Genomic DNA, 19311 nt, shown 5'->3' on the forward strand with positions numbered 1-19311 from the left:
CCTCTATGCTCTCAATTTAAGATGAAGATAGTACTTACTTCGCGAGATTGCCTGAGACGGATAAAGGGAAACTGCACGTAATGCCCGGCATGTGACAAGCGAGCGCTAAACTTGAGCCCAGAGATTTACTCCCGAGCCGGCAACCTGCCCCTCCTCATCCTCCGGCGTCCCCACGTGCCTGGCGTAAATAAGAGACCGCGCAGTCGCCCCAGGCAAGCGCCTATTGGCCAGCGCGCGGGTGGGAGGGGCGGGCCCCTCGGCTGCGGGCTCCCGCCCGGTCGGTTGGTCCGCGGGTCTGTCGGTCTGTGAGTCCCGGCCGCCGGCTTAGTTCTGGCCATGGCGCCCTGGCTGCAGCTGCTGTCGCTGTTGGGGCTGCTCCCGGGCGCGGCTCCGGCCCCCACCAAGCCCCGAGGCGCCGGCGCTGAGGCCTGGGGGCCGCCGTCCCCGGCGCTGCTGGAGCCCGCCCGCTTCGCCCTGGAGATGTACAACCGGGACCGGGCTCCGGGGACCCAGGCGGTGCTTCGAGCAGTGCGCGGCCGCGTCCGCCAGGTGAGATCGTGCTGGGGGCCGGGCCTCCCTCGGAGACGGATGGGAATTTTGGCCTAGACTGTGATGTGGGGCCTGGACAGCGGAGAGATGAACCTCTGCTGACCCGGAGTTGGGAGGGCGGCACGGTAGGGCTGTTGGGTCAGTGAAGGACGGGCTAGGGAGGGAGTGGCTGTGTCTGCCACACCTGCTTCTCTGTCCAGGCGGATCAGGGGTCGCTGTACTCCTTGGAGGCGTCCTTGGAGGAGCCACCCTGCAACGACCCCACGGTGTGCCAGCTCCCAGTGTCCAAAAAAACTCTGGTGAGTGGTGGGGCTCCAGCCTTTCTCCTCCCCAGGCTGAGTCAGGCAGCGGTTGGATGGTGAAGGATCAGGTGAAGAGGCGGGGATCTGAGGCAGGGATCCCAAGATACTATGGAAATGAGGACATGGGGGTGCCCGCTGTGCCTCGCTCTCCACTGTGCCTTGGGGTTATCTTCATCTATAAAGCCTCTAGTTCTGTCTTGCCCAGTCCTTGCTCCCATCCCACCCCCAGACTGGTTTCTTCCTCTCCCTCCAGCTCTGCAGCTTTGAAATCCTGGACGAGCTAGGAAAACACATGCTGCTGAGGAGGGACTGCAGCCCAGTGGATACCAAGGTTACAGGTGCTGGGATAGCCCAAGGATGCTGGGATAACCCCATCATACTTTGATACTCAGAGTTTAGTCTTGATTTCCTCTCTGTCCCTACCCTATCCAGATGGGAAAAACCAGACTTTGAGTTCAGTCATTTCGCTGTTGAACAAGGGTCCTCTATCCAAGGTGAGGAGCCCATATCTTGGGAGAGTCACCTGTTGCCTTATTCTGCTTCTCCTCCCTCACCCTGCAGTGGGGCTCCTTGGTCAGGCTGAACTCCTTGTGAAGATCTTTCTGTTCTTCCAGGACTTTTCCATGCAGATGCTTTCAGTCTTCAAGAACTTTCTCACCACCTATAACCGGACATACGAGAGTAAGGAAGGTGAGGACCTAGCCTTGACCGTACCTGTTTGAATCAGATCAGGGCCTTCTCCCACAACATGGGATCTTGATGTTGGGGAATGGAAGGGCACAGAGGATGTGCCTTTCAAGGTTCCCTAAGTCCTCAAGCTCTCCTGGGCAGCCACCCCAAGTACCCAGCCCCTTATCCTATCTTATCTTCCTGGTCAGAAATCATGGGCCTCCCATCATTCTGGGCAGGGTGGTGTGGAGCAGTAGCTAAATTTTCTCTGCTATAGGCTCCCTGGTACCATGGTTTTTCCCCACTTTGATTTCTGTTTTCATACCTGGGAAGTCGTCATTCCAGTTTGGCCCCAAAAGTTGATCACACCTCCAACTTCATCAATTGCAAGTCTGGTCCCTGACTTCCACCTGCCCGAGGGTTCTGTTCTTGAGAAGAGCTTCAGGGCTGATCCAGAATGCACCTACTCCTCAGGGAAACCTCTACCTGTTAGCTCTAATTTTCCCTCCTTGTATAATTGTCTGGGATTGAGGGCCTCCTCTCTTGATCCTTGGTCTTCAGAAACCCAGTGGCGCCTGTCCATCTTTATCAATAATATGGTACGAGCACAGAAGATCCAGGCCCTGGATCAAGGCACAGCTCGTTACGGGATTACCAAGTTCAGTGATCTCACAGGTAAGAGTGATGGCCAGAGCCATTGTGGAGCATGGAAGAGACAGGGCCTACTCCCAAGGTGCCTGGTCAGGGCTGGCTTAGAATACTCTTCCTTCCCATGCCCTGCCACCTTTTTCTACAGAGGAGGAGTTCCGTACCATCTACCTGAATCCTCTCCTACGAGAAGATCCTGGCAAGAAGATGCGTGTAGCCAAGCCTGTGGGTGACCCCGCCCCACCAGAATGGGACTGGAGAAATAAGGGGGCTGTCACTAACGTTAAGAACCAGGTTGGACCCCTGGAAGTCAAGGTGGGACATGAGCACTGCATGGGAGCTAGAGAAGGATCCAACCCTGACTCAGCCCGTTTCTCTTAGGGTATGTGTGGCTCCTGCTGGGCTTTCTCAGTCACAGGCAATGTGGAGGGCCAGTGGTTCCTGAAACAGGGGACCCTGCTGTCCCTCTCTGAGCAGGGTGAGTATCTCACTTGCTCCCGTTGTCCCCACCCCACCCCCTCTGGAGGGCTTCTTAGGACTGGCCTTCTGTCTCCTAGAGCTCTTGGACTGTGACAAGATGGACAAAGCCTGCCTGGGTGGCTTGCCTTCCAACGCCTACTCAGCCATAAAGAATTTGGGTATGCATCAGTGGGGTGAGGCAGGGCAACAGGAGCCCCCTCTTCCTCTGAAGGAGGTCAGTGTATGAGGAGGAGACATAAGCATGGGAGTCACACAGAGCTGGGTTCTAGTCTTAATTACTGACCCTTATTGGCTGAAGACCTTGGACAAGTCAGCTCTTTCAGAGCCTCACTTATCTCATCTGTGAAATGGGGCTCACCATGCCCAACTTGTAGGACTACTTTGAATGTCAAATGAGGAAGGCTCATAGCAGGGACTTGGTGAGCAGGGGGTCTTGGTATATTTGATGCTTGGGGAGGGGTCTGTATTTCCCTAATGCTGCTAAGCCAGGTAGCAACACACCTCACTCCTGAGGGGAGGTTGACCTAATTTGGCAATTCAGTTCAGTGGTGGGCTGCAGTGATGGAAGGCTGAAGGTCTGAAGGACTGAGGTGGCTAGTCATGGGTCTAGGTTAGATTAGGAGCGGACAGTCAGTGGAACAAGAAAAACAAGGTCAGGAGTGCCAGGAATGCTGGGAGGAGTCATTGGGAAGGAGTCAGAAGTTGGGAGTTGAGTTCTATCCCTGCTACTTTTCTTGCTGGTTGTTGCTCTTTCCTCTTCACCTATCCCATCCCTGGTTGTATCATTTCTAGAATGGGGGTGCTCCTCAGAGGGAATGGCCTGTAACCTAGGGTGGGTGAGGAATACAAGACCTCATGTCTAAGAGGCTTAGCTTAGTCTTAGCTTAGACATCCTACCCACCCCCTGACCTACTCCCTCCATCCCCAGGAGGGCTGGAGACAGAAGAGGACTACAGCTACCAGGGCCAAATGCAGGCCTGCAACTTCTCAGCAGAGAAGGCCAAGGTCTACATCAATGATTCAGTGGAGCTGAGCCATAATGAGCAAAGTGAGTGAGGGGTGGAGTGAGGCCAGGCCATGTAGGGCTAGGTATAGGTGCTCCCTAACACTGTCTCTCCCACCTCAGAACTGGCGGCCTGGCTGGCCAAGAAAGGCCCGATCTCCGTTGCCATCAATGCCTTTGGCATGCAGGTAGGGCCTTCACCTGCTGCCCCTGCTCCCTCGCTTGCTGATTCCTTTACTTCTCCTTAGAGCTGGCCCCCCACTCCTTTCTTTCTCCCCAGTTCTACCGCCATGGGATATCGCGCCCACTCCGGCCTCTCTGCACCCCTTGGCTCATCGACCACGCTGTACTGATAGTGGGCTATGGCAACCGTGAGTTCCACTGACTGCCTGTACAGCCACCTCGGCCACAGGGGGTCAGACCACAGCATCTTAGGACCTTTAGAGGGGGAAATCAGGGGAATGCTTGGCAGCCCTGTCCTTACTGCTGCAGGCTGTGGGCAAGGCAGGAGTCAGCTATGCCCTCCAGGGTGGTTGAGGCTGTGGGAGATTGGCTCAATAACCTGCTAAGAGTAGTGCTCTCCCCTGCCCTGAACTGGGCCAGGTTTCCATGAGGGGGGCAGGTGGGCCTTGCTTGCTTTTTGCTCTTTCCCCAGTACCTGTCAAACAGTAGGTCCCCCGCAGATATCTGAAGGGTGCAATGTGCTTGAGACTCTGACTGTAGAATTGGGGGCCTCTGACTTCTTGCACCCCACACTGCTCCCCAGGCTCTGATATTCCCTTCTGGGCCATCAAGAACAGCTGGGGCACCGACTGGGGCGAACAGGTGAGTCTTTTCTGCTTGGCCACAGTTCTTAAGTGCCATCCTACCTTGGTGCCTTCACCAGTCCCCTCTCCCCCCTCCCTCAGGGCTACTACTACTTGCACCGTGGGTCTGGGGCTTGTGGAGTGAACACTATGGCCAGCTCAGCAGTGGTGGAATGAGGAGCCCGCTGGCTCGGGACCTGGTGCCAACAGGAGCAGCCCCTCCCCGAGTCTGACCTGCATGTCCAGGCCCCTCCCCAAGAGGGCCAGCTGGCTGAGGGACCAGCACCAAGTAACTTGGGGTGAGCAAAGGGCACCCAGCTAGCATAGCCCCTACTCCCTGCCACCCACTCCCACTCCGCAGCCCCCCACCTGCACCTGTTGCATTGTAGTAGCTAGGAGGTTCTGGGGCTGAATATTTTTTGGTGGCTGACACTAGGGCACGAGCTCTGGACTAGGGTAATAGGCAAGAAGAAGATATTCTGATCTTAAACCCAGCTCTGTCCTCAGCAGGCTCTGGTTTCCTGCCCCAGCTTTCCTCTATTTGCTAGAAATTTTCTAGTTTCCCCAGGTTTGGGGACAGGTTCCCCTTCTAGACTTAGGATACTTGTAACTGCCCCTTCTAACAGCAATAAAGAGGTGTTCTGGTCCCCAATGTGGTGTGAGTGCTCAGTCCCTGAGGGCACAGAGGGGTGGTCAGAATCCCTGGTGGTCAAGGTGGCATGGCTGGTCCTGCCCAAGAGCCCCAGGACCCAGCTTCTATTTAAAGAACTAAAAGGAGATGGGGAGAGGCCCACAGATAGATCTTTATTCAGAAAAACTTGGCTGGCTGAGCTCTAAGGCCCTTGCTCTGAGGGATAGATGGGCTCAGCCCCAGGGAGCTCCCTCCCTCCATCTTTCGTGGAGAGCTTCAGTGGTGGAGGTCAGAGGTCACTTTCCCCATAGAGTGCACTGGAGAAGGCCACGTAGTCCAGGGCTCCAGGCGGGGCCCCAGATCCCTTGTAGGATACCATACGGCGGATGCAGTACTCAGCCTGCTCGGCTGGCAGCTCCCGCCGCAGCTCCTCAGGGGTAATGTAGCTCTGCAGGAGAGGAGGTGTTAAGAGCCTACAAGCCTGTTCCTTGCCTCTCATCCCCCACTTGTCAGCCCCTCCACTGTCTGGGGCTCACCTTGTCTCCTGCCAGGATCTTGAAAGAGGCCACAACTTGCTCAGCTGTGTCAGTCTCTGCTGTCTCTCGGGTCATGAAGTCAATAAAGGCCTGGAAGGTCACGACCCCAGCTGCATTTGGGTCCACCATGGTCATGATGCGAGCAAACTCCACTTCCCCCTGGAGAATAGGAGCCAGGCACTGTGTCTGTGAATGCCGACACCCGGGGAGCCAGCCTCATTTGTACAATCCCCGTGACAGTGTGTCCCCTTCCTCCAAAGACCTCAGCTCTTTATGCTAGGCTGAAGTCTGCTTCCTGCCCTCTGCGGTGCCCTGGGTTGCTAGTTAGTCCTGATTTTCTTTCTGGAGCTACATCTCTCTCTGTAGTGCTGTTTCTCTGAGGTAAAAATGCTTCAAACTCAGACTTTGGGGGACACACAGAACTAGGTCCAAGTTAATTTACTTCTCTGAGCTCTTGCTAGTCCCTTGAAAGTGTGGGTGTGAGGGGTCAGTACATAGCAAGTGCACTGATGGGACTCCTGGGAGGCTGTCCAGAAGGCTTCAAACTCAGACTTTGGGGGACACACAGAACTAGGTCCAAGTTAATTTACTTCTCTGAGCTCTTGCTAGTCCCTTGAAAGTGTGGGTGTGAGGGGTCAGTACATAGCAAGTGCACTGATGGGACTCCTGGGAGGCTGTCCAGACTACTCACCAAGTCATAGCCCATGGAGATGAGGCAAGCACGGAAGTCATCGGGCTCCATCATCCCGTTCCGCTTCTGTAAGGGTGTGAGTGGACATTAGGCTTGGTCCAAATTCCCCAAACCCCCAAGTCTCTTACCCTACAGAGCTGGGCCACTGCTGACCCGGTCAAAATGGTTGAAGGATGCCCGGAACTCATTGAGCTGCTCCTGACTCAGGCCTTTGGCGTCTCGGGTCAGTACCTGGTTTTCCACCTCATTGATTGTGCGGGCAATAGAAGTGAGCAGCTGCTCCCAGCCCACGCGGATGTGCTGGGGAGCAGGAGACAGTTACAGTCAGTGGGTGGCCAGCACCTGGCCACTGACTCTAGCTCTACCCCCAATCCACTGAGGGACCCTAGGCAAGTACTTCCCCTCACTGGGCCTCGTCTCCACCTGGAGGTTCCACTGAGTGGCCCCCACCCCCTCTTCCTGCCTTAAAGTCTGATGATTTATGTATTAAGAATTGATCAACTAGCTACAGCCAATCCTGGCCTGGCTTTACACTGCTTTGTGACTCTGGACAGGTCATTTTCCATTGCTGGATCTCAGCATCACTGGGAGTACATTAGAGGGCCTAGCCAAACTGCACTGGGGACCCCCACGGACACACATGCCATGTCCTGCTGCGATGACCCCAGCTTCCCCCTGTGCTGCAAGCTGTGTCCCACCTCCATGCTATAGACGGTGTGCTTGTTGTCGAACACCAGGCTCTCCTGCAACAGCTGGTGGTCACCCTCTAGCCGGTCAATATTGCTCTTATAGTTGATAATGTTCTGCTCCTGCTGCCGCAGCCCAGCCATCTGGTCCTCCAGAGAGCCAATCAGCCCTGCTGCCAGCCTCCCCACTTCCTACAGGGGTACCCAGACAGCATGAGGGTTCCCAGCTCCGTGTAGCTCAGCCGTGGCCCCACTCCCCCAGGTTGGCCCCACCATCCAAGCTCTCACCTCCACCTTTGCCTGGATCCATGGTCCGACGGCATTGGCCTGGGCTGCAAACTGTCGCCGGAGCCTCTCGTTCACCTGCTGCCGTGCCAACTCCTCCTGCAGTGTCTGGTCACGGCTGGGCACCAGCTTTCGGATCTGGAAGGAGAGTGGTTGTGGTAGGGCCAGCTCTGGGGGTTGGAAGGTGGCTCTAGGGTTGAGATGGGCCCACAGGTCCTTTTCCTTGCCCTTCTAACTCAGCCCCTGTGAGCCTTATTGGGCTTCTGGGAAAGCTCTTGGGCAAGGCAGTGTAGGCTTGTTTCCTCAACTGTAACATGGGAGCTGATGACAACATTTATAACTAACATAGGTTGTTTTGTCCACACATAAGACTCAATTCTACTTACATCAGTCCTGACAGGAAAATGCTGCTGTTACAGCCATTATACAGATGAGGCTGAAACAGGCAAGGTTACTTAACCAGTGCCACGTGGAGCCCGTGGCAGACCCCTATTCCGTGTTTTGGGACATCCATGGTTTCAGGGTGGTCAGGGTATAAAGGAGGGGTTGGCAGGAAAAGGCTACAAGTGGCACTGACCTTGTCCCACTTGTTGTTGATGTCCTGCGGGCTGAGGCTGATGTAGGGGTTGGAGGAGCTGGGCCGCAGCCCATACGTTTGGCAGATCTTCTGGATCTCACCCTGGATGCCCATGATGGCACCTCGCTCTCGGTCAGCCTCAGGCAGAGTGGCCTTGAACTGCTCGTGGGCTGTCACCAGGCTCTGGGGTAACAGGCAGGAGCCATCAGCAAGCACTCCCCACCCCAGGAGCAGCAACAAGCTTCAGGACACCAGTGGTCCAACACCAGTGGAGACTCAGGCATCCTTAGAAACTGGGGTTTTCCTCCTGCCTCCATTCCCCAGGAGCACAGGCAGTGACCAACAGGATATTGGGCCAGCTTCCCTGTCATCCCATTGCCATCAAGCCTCCCCCAACCCTGGAGCCCACCTGGGTCTCCTCCACGGAGTGCACAAGCCATACATCCTGCAGGTCTTCCACAGCACCATCCAGCCAGTTGTTGAAGGGTGCGGCCCGCCGGGCAAACTCCAGCTGCAGCTGGTCAATGGTCTCCAGGAGCTTTTCCATCCGCTAGGGAGGGGATGGGAGCTCAGCAGCCTGCCCATCAGGGCTGCCTCACCCATCCTTGCCCCTCAGCTCTCTGTCCCCAGACCCACCTCTAGCGCGTCCCGCCTCTTCTGGGTCAGCGTGCCCAGGTTGTCCCACTGGTCACAGATGGCCTGGCAGCGGCTGTTCACGGAGGTTGCCTCGTGGTAGTCCAGTTCGCTGGGAGAAATGAGGGAGTGTGGGGTGAGACGGCGGTCTCCTCCTGACTGCCCTCCCTGGGCTGGAACCCGTAGGATAAGGAAGCCAGGGCAGGTGGGGGCGGGGGGCAGGGGGCGGAACAGGGCTTTCCTAGGGTTCCTACCAGAAGGGCGGCACCCATTCGGTGCTTGGATGGAGGGCAGGGACTGGCGCCTGGGAGCGGGGTTATGCGAGAAGGGGCGGTCTTACAGGAGGCGGCGGCAGCCTGAGGCTGACGAAGAGGGTTTAGGGTAGCAGTCCTGCACCCGTGGTGAAGGGAGCGGCCAGGTTAGAGCGCAGGCCATGGAGTGGACAGGTTAGTAGCCAGTAGCGAAAAGTGTGGGCAGCAGAGCGGGGTCCGGAGATAGGGTGGATCCAGGAGGGGCGGAGAGAGTGGTGATGGGGAAGGACACTGGTACCACGCTGGGGTCATCGAGCCAGGGCTAGGCTGGAGGGTAATAGGGAGGAGAGCGGTGGGAAAGAGGGCGGGACTTGCCACCAAAGGTCAGGGTCCTACTTGAGCTCCTGGGCTAGCGCGGCGATATGCTCCACGCGGTCCTGGTGCGCCGCCAGGTCGCTCTCAAAGGCCTCGTGGCGCCGCAGCAGCGCCCGCACCTCCTGCAGCGAGGCCGACTCATAGTCGCGCTGGCTCAGCATATCCTCCTTGCCTGCTCGGAGAGAGGCCCGGCTGCCGTCACTCAGCAGCGGCCATGGCAGGAGCAAGTTCGGCCTGCTATGTGACTTTGGAGCATCCTCATCTGTGACTGCAGGTGATCACACCTGCCCAGCCTGCCCTAGGGGTTTGCTCTGAGGCGCCAATGTAGTAAAACTAGGTGTCGTTTCTGTTCCCTGGTGTGACCCATAAATGATGTCTCCTAACCCAGCAAGGTCCAGGCTGGCTCTCAATACAGTTTTGGAATTATTTGACCTCTCAATGACTTGGTGAGCCCCATGAACCCCAACTGTTTCCCCAGCACCTGCCGCAATGCCTGGCGCTTCGTAGACCTTTCATGAATATTTGTTGGATGAATAAATAATGATGATTATCATAATTACACAAATAAAACCCAAAATAATCATAATAGTAACAGTAGCAACCATTTATTGAGTGCTTCTCATTTTGCAGAGGAAATAAATGAGGTTTAGAGGCTCAGAGACCTCCCCAGGATCACATAACTAGCTGCAAATTTAAGGATTTGAGGAATTAAGCAAATTTAAGGTATTAAGCTGCAAATTCTTATTATACCAAAACATTGGTATTCATTATGTCCATAATTCTTTTTTTTTTTTTTTTTGAGACAGAGTCTCACTTTGTCACCCTTGGTAGAGTGCTATGACATCATAGCTCACAGCAACCTCCACCTCTTGGGCTTAAGCAATTCTCTTGCCTCAGCCTCCCAGTAGCTGAGACTACTGGTGCCCGCCAGGATGCCCAGCTATTTTTTTGTTGTTGTTGTCATTGTTGTTTAGCAGGCCCCGGCTGGGTTCAAACTCACCAGCCTAACAACTGAGCTATGGACACCGAGCCCATAATTTATTATTAGTGGGATTTTAAAAACCATTTTTAGGCAGGACTTATTGATTTGTATGATTAAAATCCTTGGCAGGGGACTGAGAGAATGTTTCTATATAGAGTGATATTTGTATTTGATTTATGCAATATTTTAGCATCACTATACTTTGAGTATGACAGGTGATATTAGGGTTAATGATGGACTTACTTTTCCACACCAGCTATATGTACAAATAAAATGCTAAATAACAAAATAATCAGAGCAGACTTACAGGGCAATGGGGCTAAGTTTACAGATAAATAAACTGGCCCATAGAGGGATAATGGCCCAAAGAGAGTCCCAGCCTACATCACAGTAAGTCAGGGTGGGTCTAGAACTCCAGTCTCCAGCTTCCCTGATAAGTACCTATTCTGTCCTGCCCATTTTTCAAGGACACCCCCCCAAACCCTCAGCCCACCCGCCTCCACCCAGAAGCAACTCCAGTCCCAAGAAGAGCACCTACCCCGGGTCCAGGCTTCGTGCAGGGAGGCCTTCTGCCGGAATTTCTCAGCCAGGTGCTGGAGCCGCTGCAGGCGCCGAATCTCCGAGAGCAACCAGTCCTCATAGCCCTTTTCCACCTGCTCTAGCCCGCGCCACGCATTGGCAATGTCCTGTGGGTCAGATCAAGGTGCTCTGCATCATGGTTTGCCCATTGTACAGATCGGGACACAAAGCCCAATGTCACCCAGGGGATGTGAACAGAGCTGAGGCCACCTCCATGCCTGCCTGGCTCACCGAGACCAGCTTGCCCTCAGAAGGCATGAAGGCGGGCCGGTGGCTCAGCCGCAGCTTGGTCTGCAGAGTGTTGAAGTTGATCTCCAGTTGGCACTTCTCCTGCACGCGGGGTGGCTTGTGCAGGCGCCGGTAGTCCCGAAAGTCCTCCAGCTTACGCTGCATGGCACTCATGCTGGGCTCACCCACTCGGTTCTCCAACCATGGGACCGTGCGGCGGATCCACTCCAGCAGCTGCCAGAGCCAGGCAGGGGTAAGGCTGAGAGCTGACCTGGCCACCTCACCCACCCTTCACCCACCCCCCAGCTCTGGCCAGAAGACCAGCCTCTGGTACATGGGGGTGACCTGTACAACTATGGAGGGCAGAATGGGGTAGTCCTCACAAGTCAGCAGAGGAGAGTAACGGGTAATTTTTGAGTCCAGGAGCTAATGTAGATTGGTGCAGAGCAAAGGGCCACATGATTGCCTAAATATGAATGGATGGATCAATAAATGAGTAATGAATGAGTGTTGAGTGAATCAGTGAATGACTGGGAGCTTGGATAGACAGAAGGACTAGTGATGGGTGGGGACTGGCAGGAAGGGACTGGGAGGAGGCCAGAGATCCTCAAAGCAGAAGGATCTGTCATCCCAGGCATGGGGTCAGCAGGCCTAGAAGGTTCAAGAGGGCTAGGCTGGGAGAGAGTGGTGGGGGGTCTCTCTGGGCCCTACCTCACTGGCGAGCTTCTCATACTCCTCCATCAGCTTTTCATTTTCCTGGTTCACCGCCAGCACCTTGCAGATCCTGTTGGCAGCTGTCTCTGCCTGTGGTGGGGGAGGGTGAAGGGTTGGCATTAAAACAGGTTGCCTCTATAATGCCCTCAAAACCCAGATCTCTGGCAAATAGGGGAGGGGATGGGGGACAACATCTCTTAGGTGGGGAGGCAGCTTCCAGGCCAGGGATTTCTGTTCCTGAGGCCCCTGAGTGTGTAAAGCTGGGACAATGGCATTCCCAGCCATTCCCAATGGTTCCTGCCTCCAAATACTGGACTGCTGCAATTTTGGCCCTCTTGTGCATAGTCCAGCCTAGGCAGCAGCAGCAAGGCCCCCTCACCTGCTCAGCCCCAGCAAAGGCATGGTAGAAGCAGGAAACGTAGGTCATGACAGCCTTCTCATCTGGCTTTGGGGTGTTCACGATGTCTGGGGGAGGGTAATGAAGTGTGTATTGGTCAAGGCCAGGGTGGGGAATGGGCTCAGGCACCACCCAAGCAGAGAACTCCCCCAGTGTGGGAGGGCGTGGAGACATCTATTTGTGGCCACCAGCTGCCAGCTACACCAAGCCCAGCACCTTCCTCTTCCCTGAAACCCTCTCTGATCACCCCAGGGCCCAACAACCTCCCCCTGTGGCAGGTAAGTGGGTGAGTGGGCAGCCACCATGGTCCTCATGGGGGACAAGTCACACTGCCTTATGCCTCTAATCATCCTGTAACTCCATTTGTCTGTCTATGTTTTCCCCAAGTCCAAAAGCTCTTCAGAGACAGAACAGGTCTCGCCCCATCAGTGCCCGCACAGCCAGGATACCTTGCTGGCATAGTGCTCAGAGAGGACTTGCTGCTTCAGTCGCCTAAACACCTTCCTCAGGACCCAGAAGAGCTACCAGTCTTGGGGGATCAACATTATCCCAGGCAACCCAGGTAACTGGGTTGTGAGGTGGTGGTGGGGTGGGAGAAGCAGGAGAGGGCAGGGCAAGGGACAAAACAGAGGGCTTTTGGAGAAAGGGGCCGTAGCAGGAGGGATGCTGAGCAGGGAGCAGAGTCGGCACAGAGTGCTCAGGAGGAGGGATGAGGAGAGCAAAGGTGCAGCAGGTGCACGTGCCCACTGGTGAGAAAGCAGTTGTCGCCTACAGTAGGCTCACTCTCACCTTCTGCATCCAACATCTTGGGGATATCCAGGTATTTCTCTGCCACCTCAAAGGCAGTGTTCAGGTTGCCAACGGGATCATCCTAGATGGGTATGTGTGGGGGTGAAAGGTCAGCTGAGGGCAGAGGTCATGGAGTTGGGGTGGGAGTGAGGGACAAGGTGGCAGAGGCCTACCTTACGCAGTTTGGCATAGTCGATGAGGTCAGGGCGGTGTCGGTGGATGAGAGCACAGAGGGCCAGGCCGTCCTTCCAGCTGGGCAAAGAGAAGGAGGGTGAGGCCTGGGTTCTAGGTGAGGCCCAGTCCTCCCCTTAGCCCAGGAGCCCCCTGCAGGACAGCTTCATCTGTAATGGAGTGAAGTACATTAGCTTAGCTAGGCATGTGAGACCTTCATTACCAACTTGGACCATCTCCTGCAAGCTCGCCAGGGCTCCCTCACACACCTATGCCTATACCAGCCCAGTTTCTAAATGTTTTTGCCCTCTAGACTCCCTCTAGCTGGAATGCCCTTCCAGGAAGGTCTCTTTTTTTTGAGACAGAGTTTTACTATGTTGCCCTTGGTAGAGTGCTGTGGCATCACAGCTTGCAGCAACCTCAAACTATTGGGCTAAATGATTCTCTTGTCTCAGCCTCCCAAATAGTTGGGACTACTGGCTCCCACCACAATACCTGGCTATTTTTTATTGCAGTTGTCATTGTTGTTTAGTTGGCCTGGGGCTGGGTTTGAACCTGTCACCTTTGGTGTATGTGACTGGCACCATAACCACTGTGCTACAGGTGCTGAGCCTCTAGGGATGTCTCAATCACTCCTTCTTCCAGAATCTCTATAACCCTCTGGATTCAATTCTGTTCAATTCAACAGTTACTGACTCCTATTTTCAGACACTGTTCCAGGAACTTGGCTGTGACCTTTCCCTCCCAACTGTGGCTTGTGACAGGGGCCAGCTCTGTGCCCCTCACTGACCAGGGAGGGCTCCTTTCTGAGCCTAGCACCCAACAGAGGCCTGGTGCATTTGGTGACCAGGGACAGACCTGGTGTGGAAGTTCTGCACGTTGACATTGCGGTATGGTGCTGTCTTCCGCTGGCACCATAGGAGCAAGCCTTCCTTGGCTGAGGTTTCTGGGTGAGGGTGGGACGGGACCATTAGTTGGGAAGGGGTAGGGGCCACCCTCTCACCCCACCTCGTTCCCCACTGCTCACCCTCCACCGAGATGTCCTGGATGGCAAAGCGAAGGATGATGGTCCAGATCATACCCAGGGTCATCTTCAGGTTCCCGTCAACGATCTCTGCGGGGTGGAGATGACAGGACAGATTCTGCCTGGCATTCAAGGCCAGTGCTCTAGGCCTCAGCTCACCTTCTCCCTTACTCAGCTCTCTGGCCCTTGTCCCCAGCCCAGCACTGGCACCCAGCATCTGTTGTTATGGTAAATGACACCTTGCAGGTATGATGGGTGCTGTGCTGGCACTTTGGGCACATTCACTCTTTGTAGTCTCTCCTGCGAGAGGCAGAGATGATTAGCTCCATCACTGAAATAAAGAAACTGAGGCTCACAGAGGTGACATGCTGATGTCAGGCGAGCCCCCCACTCCCTGTCCAGGCCCCCTCTAGCCATCTCCTCACCTTCAGCACCGATGGATACCAGCTTAACTCCCTTGCTGGCAATGAAGTCCAGGGCTTTGTTGACATTGGCAATTTTATGGAAACGCATCTTCCCTTTATCTGGCCTGGGCAGTCTCTCTCCTGTGTATAAGAGGAGAGGTCAAAGGTCATGAGAGGCAGCTGAAGACATTGTCCCCAATCTCTCTCCTTCCCCTCAAGTCCCCTCCAGCTCTCTGCAGCCCTGCTCCCCCAGCCCTCTCGATTCCCCCGAGTCTAGGGCCCATGAACGCTGGATCAACCCTCACCTGAAATGACCTCCAGGAGAAGCATGAGCTTGAGGCCATTGCGGAAATCTTCCTCGATGTTCTCAATCTGGGTGCCTGCCTTGCGCAGGTGTGAGTTGCACCAGGCAGTGAAGGTCTGGGGGCAGAGGGCAGCACTCAGACCCTGGGACTGTGTCTGGGGGATGTGGGACACAGTCCTGGCTCCTTGGGCAGGGTAAGTCTTAGAGCAGTGGCTCTCAACCTTCTTAATGATGCAACCCTTTAATACAGTTCCTCGTGTTGTGGTGACCCACAACCATAAAATTATTTTCGTTGCTACTTCATAACTATAATTCTTGCTACTGTTATGATTCATAATGTAAATATTTGATATTAGGTGACCCCTGTGAAAGGGTTGTTCAGGTCGCAATCCACAGGTTGAGAACCGCTATCTTACAGCCTAAAGGTCTGGATTCAAGTACCAGGCCAGCCACTGACTTGCTGTGCATCCTGGGCCAATTCTTTTCCCTCTCTGAGATTTAGTTCTCCTGGGAAGGGAGAAATGGGCTCCAAGATCTGTGCATGTCCCACTTTAGACTTGGGGCTCTCTACCACCGGTACTCCAGCCTTGATTGGTCTTGAGCACTGGAGGAGGGCTTAGAAAATTTTAACGTATTCCAGAATGTGGGGCTCTCTGAGGTATAGGGGCTAGTGCCAGGCGACCTGAAAAATTCTGGATTAAAGTTCACCTGGCTCTAAGGGTTTTTTGCCTAAGGAACTGTGAACCTGCCTTATTATTCTCTCAGCCCCAACTCCCTCCCAGGGCTGCTGTAAATTGGCCTTCAAGTTCATAGACCCAGTGTGAATGTGCTTTTCAGGCTATAGAGGACTAGCCAACCAGGCCCTCAGAGTTAGCCTCAGCCTCCTTCTGAGAGGGTCAGGGTGGTAAAGAGCTGGGGAAGGGGGTGACCTGGAGCCTGGTACACAAGTTTCTGCCAACCTACCAAGCCAAGAGCCCTGAATTCTGCTATTAGTTGTGGAATCCTTGGAAGAGTCCATAGGTGGGCTTCAGGCCTAGCTGAACTGCCCACTCTCTGCTTGGTCTCCTCATTTGTACAGTGAAGGGGTCACTATGCTGTTTCAGGTCCTTCTTCCAACCAGGCAGGATTCTAGAATTCAGAGCATTCCCCCACCACAAATAGATACTAATAGGGAGGTGACCCTGGAAGCCATTTAGAATTCTTTCAGCTTTCCTTCTTTAGGCCAGCTTGCCAGATGTGCGGGATCTGGACATGAGAGATGATCCTTTAAATACTTGAGGGGCTGTCATTGCTAAGGGGGGGGGTAGTGAGCTTCCTGCCACTGAGGCATGTGAGTACTTCTTGATGGGAATGTGAGCAGTGGAGAGGGCAGTGGGATTTTCTGCAGTTCCTTCCAATCCTGGAGTCTGAGATGCTCAGGGTCTGGAAGTGGTAGGTCTGGATTGGGCCAAATGTGACTCAGTGAGATGTGGTCTCAGCCCCAAAGGAGCTCACAGTCAATCAGAGAGTCATGTTGGTCTGTGAAGTGCTGGGAGCAACCTGCGAGGGATCTGTGAGAGGGGTTCTTCAGATGAGGTGGGGCTAATATTTGACGGGAGCTGTGAAGGAGGAGCAGGAGGCATTCAGGCAGGGAAGGGCAGGCAAGGGCACTGCAAGCAGGAGCAGCCACTCAGGCAAGTGCCTGGCAGTGAGAACAGCTGCTACATTTGTGGGGCTTCAGCTCTCTGGGCACTGCTGGAATAAAGCTGGGAGTGTTGGGGTGTAAGTGGTGAGAGGCGGGCCGGAGGAGCAGCAGGGGCCAGGTCATGCACGATGTTGGGTGCTAAGCCTAGGAGTTTGAACTTGATCCTTACTGCAACAGGGAGTCAGGGAAGCCTCAGGCAGGAGGGGAGTGGGCAGAATTATGTTTTAGAAAGTTTGATCTGGCTGCAGCGTGGGGATGAATGGCTAGGCAGAGCAGAAGGGAAAAGTGAGGAGGTGATGACTGGACCACAGGGCGAGAGAGGAAGGGTGCAGTGAGGAGAACTAGGGGGAGGAGACAGAAACAACTGTCCTTGCTGGAATGTAAGCTTCTTGAGGCAGGGGCTTTACTTTGTCTCTTTCTGAATCCCAGCACAGAAAACAGTGCTGAGATTCAGACCTCTTTTTTTAAAAATTTATATTTTGTAGAGATGGAGTCTTACTGTGTTCTTCAGCCGGTCTTACATTATAGCAATCCTCCCACCTCAGTCTCTCAAAGTGCTGGGATTACAGATGTGAGCCACTGCGTCTGGTCAGCATGAACTCCTTAAGAAATATTCATTAAATGAATGCTTTTGTGTGAGGTTGAATGAAGAGGACTCAGGCATCTGGTAGTAAGAGGCAAGAGTGCTCCAAGACTTAATGAAGAAAGCTCTTGGATGGAAGAGTCACTGGTGACACAGGGAGCATCAGGGAGCAGGGAAGGGGTAGAGCTAAAGCTGAGCACAAGGATGTTTATTACCACCTTGTGGTAAACAATGCCAGGTGAGAAAAAATGACCCAAATATCCAACTACGGGGTATGCTGATTGATTTAGAGAGAGATTTATCTATACTGTGCAGCCTTAGAATGAATGGATGTGCTGGATACTGTAAGTAGGGATGAAAGGATGTTTCCAATACTTGGTTAAGTGAAAAACGCCAGTCACAGACTGGCACGTGTCATACGAGGGGCATGCAGACCTGGATCTGGGAGAGGTCTGGGTGGGTGGGTGGGGAATGGGAGTTATTGGAGAACAGGTGGCAGCTGGAGCCAGGGACAGAGATGACATCACTGGGAAATTGCCAAACCTGGGATAGCAGCCATACGCAGAGACAGGTGCAGGGGGAGCCTGGGGGGAGGTGCATCATCCAGGACACCCCAGCAGACTCAGCTGAGCCTCCCAGTCCCTAGAGTCATCTCCTGTCATCTAACCTAGCGGAAGGGAAGTGCTCTGATTCTAAATTCTGGGATTCTCAGATCCTGCAAATTTCACCAAGCACCTAAGTACTGTCTTTTTTTGGCGTCATACACTGTTGGTGAATGCTGAGGCGGGTCCAGTGATGTCATGGTGCCCTCCCTACCCCTGGCCTGCCACTCCCCAAACTTCTTACTCTGGCCTGGATTATTTTCTCTTTGGGAACCCAGGTGTCCTTCCTCCTCCACTTGGGAAAGTCTGGGAGTGAAAATAGCTCAGGGAAGGAGGTCGCCTTGATGCCCAACAGGCTGGGCCTGGGCAGCAGCTGCCCATGTGCCCCTCTCTAGCTCTCCCAAGATGCTGCCTCAGCACGAAGTGTCCATCTGGCTGGAGAGTCAGGTTACTCTGTAAGGGGACCCAAGGCTCCCCTCCTTCCTGACCTGTGACCTTTTCAGCAGACTCAGGGCCCCTGAGACAGGGAGGAGAGCTTGAGAAAGAATGGGGGTGGGGCAAGGGACAAAGATCAGGTTTGGGGGGTCCTGTTTTCTGACAGTATATGATTCAGGGTCTATGTCTGCTCCTTTCTGGGCCTCAGTTTCCTCACCTGTCAAATGAGGTAGAGTGACTATGGACCCCACCCCGGAGAGACAGAGGGTGGGATGGAATCTGAGATAGTCTCCTGTTCCCCACATTCCCAGATTCACTAATTGCCTGGCTGCAAGCCCTCAGGGTGGGTTCTGGGAATATTTAACTAGAGAGTGATGGGGAGAAAGATTCTTCTTCCTGAACCTCCCAAACTTGGATCTCCTGGGCTTTGCCATTTTCACCAGAAGTGAGACAGTGGGCCCCAGGGAATGAATCCTGGAGGGTTCATTCTAAACCCCTTGTCATTGTAAACCTCTCATGAGGGCTTCCAGCCCTCCCTTCCATTCCTGGGGGACAGCAGAGGGCTGATGGGCAGAGCCTAAACTGAGGATTGGCAGTCTAGGTCGAGCACAGGGCCCTGCCCTTGACCTGCTGAGATGCCCAGGACAAACCGCCTGGACTCTCAGGCCTCAGTTTTGCTGTCAAGAAATGGGCAAGCACTCACTTTCCGCTGCTGCTTCTCCCAGGCTGGATCCAGCAGCAGGTCGCGGTCCCAGTCTTCCTCTTGTTCCATGTACTCGCCGCCGCCAGCAAAGGATCTCTCTCCCACCCCCAGACCCTCGGGCTGCATAACCATCATCATCTTGCTCTGGCTCCCAGCTCTGCTCTGCTCCGCTCGGCGCATTTCTGGACACCCAGGCTGGGTTAAGTAGGGCCTGGCCCAGCCCCGGATCGGATTCCCACTAAATATGGGGAAGGAGGGAGGGACCGGATAGGGCTGTGGGAGACTGGGTCCCGACCCAGCGAGAGGTTGCCCTGGGGCCAGGGACTGCAGAAATGTTGGGTACTGGAGGTAGATCTCGAGGCAGAGATCAAGGGTTCGCCTTCTGGCTCAGCCGCTTGGGCGCTATGTGACCTTAGGAAAACCACAGGCCCTCTCTGAGTCTGTTTTCTCCTCTATACAATGGAGATGACGATAATGAGTGGTTGCAGGCCGCCCTAAAGGCTGTACCTGGGCTCTCTCGACGCTCTCCCAGTGCCTTGCTGGTGGGAAACAGAGCCCTATCCCCATTTCGCAGCCAGAAACACAGAGGC

General features: G+C 54.5%; 2 protein-coding genes across 2 annotated transcripts; one reads left to right on the top strand and one right to left on the bottom strand.

Annotated features, from left to right (window-relative positions):
* The first annotated feature begins 271 nt into the window (after positions 1–271).
* CTSF (cathepsin F) lies at positions 272–5109 on the top strand. Its single transcript, XM_023518345.1, is given in 14 exon segments — positions 272–549; positions 750–848; positions 1105–1200; positions 1202–1345; positions 1466–1541; positions 2082–2195; positions 2317–2462; positions 2550–2646; positions 2726–2806; positions 3577–3696; positions 3775–3839; positions 3932–4022; positions 4418–4476; positions 4560–5109. Coding segments are annotated over 14 exon segments (1476 nt in total). The 5' UTR covers positions 272–336; the 3' UTR covers positions 4635–5109.
* Positions 5110–5241: 132 nt separating this feature from the next.
* On the bottom strand, positions 5242–18955 carry ACTN3 (actinin alpha 3). Its single transcript, XM_003798341.2, has 21 exons — positions 18722–18955; positions 14716–14830; positions 14432–14551; positions 14010–14096; positions 13841–13928; positions 12985–13063; positions 12812–12893; positions 12005–12090; positions 11623–11715; positions 10915–11145; positions 10643–10790; positions 9144–9294; positions 8500–8608; positions 8273–8413; positions 7864–8046; positions 7290–7424; positions 7014–7193; positions 6469–6615; positions 6316–6381; positions 5625–5783; positions 5242–5536 (listed from the first exon to the last, which is right to left on the bottom strand). The coding sequence occupies exons 1-21, from the start codon at positions 18899–18901 to the stop codon at positions 5378–5380; spliced, it is 2739 nt and encodes a 912-aa protein (XP_003798389.1). The 5' UTR covers positions 18902–18955; the 3' UTR covers positions 5242–5377.
* Positions 18956–19311: the final 356 nt, after the last annotated feature.

This window comes from Otolemur garnettii, unplaced genomic scaffold, assembly GCF_000181295.1.
Source record: "Otolemur garnettii isolate 467f Iridium unplaced genomic scaffold, OtoGar3 scaffold00134, whole genome shotgun sequence".
In the NCBI taxonomy this organism is placed as follows: Eukaryota; Metazoa; Chordata; class Mammalia; order Primates; family Galagidae; genus Otolemur; species Otolemur garnettii.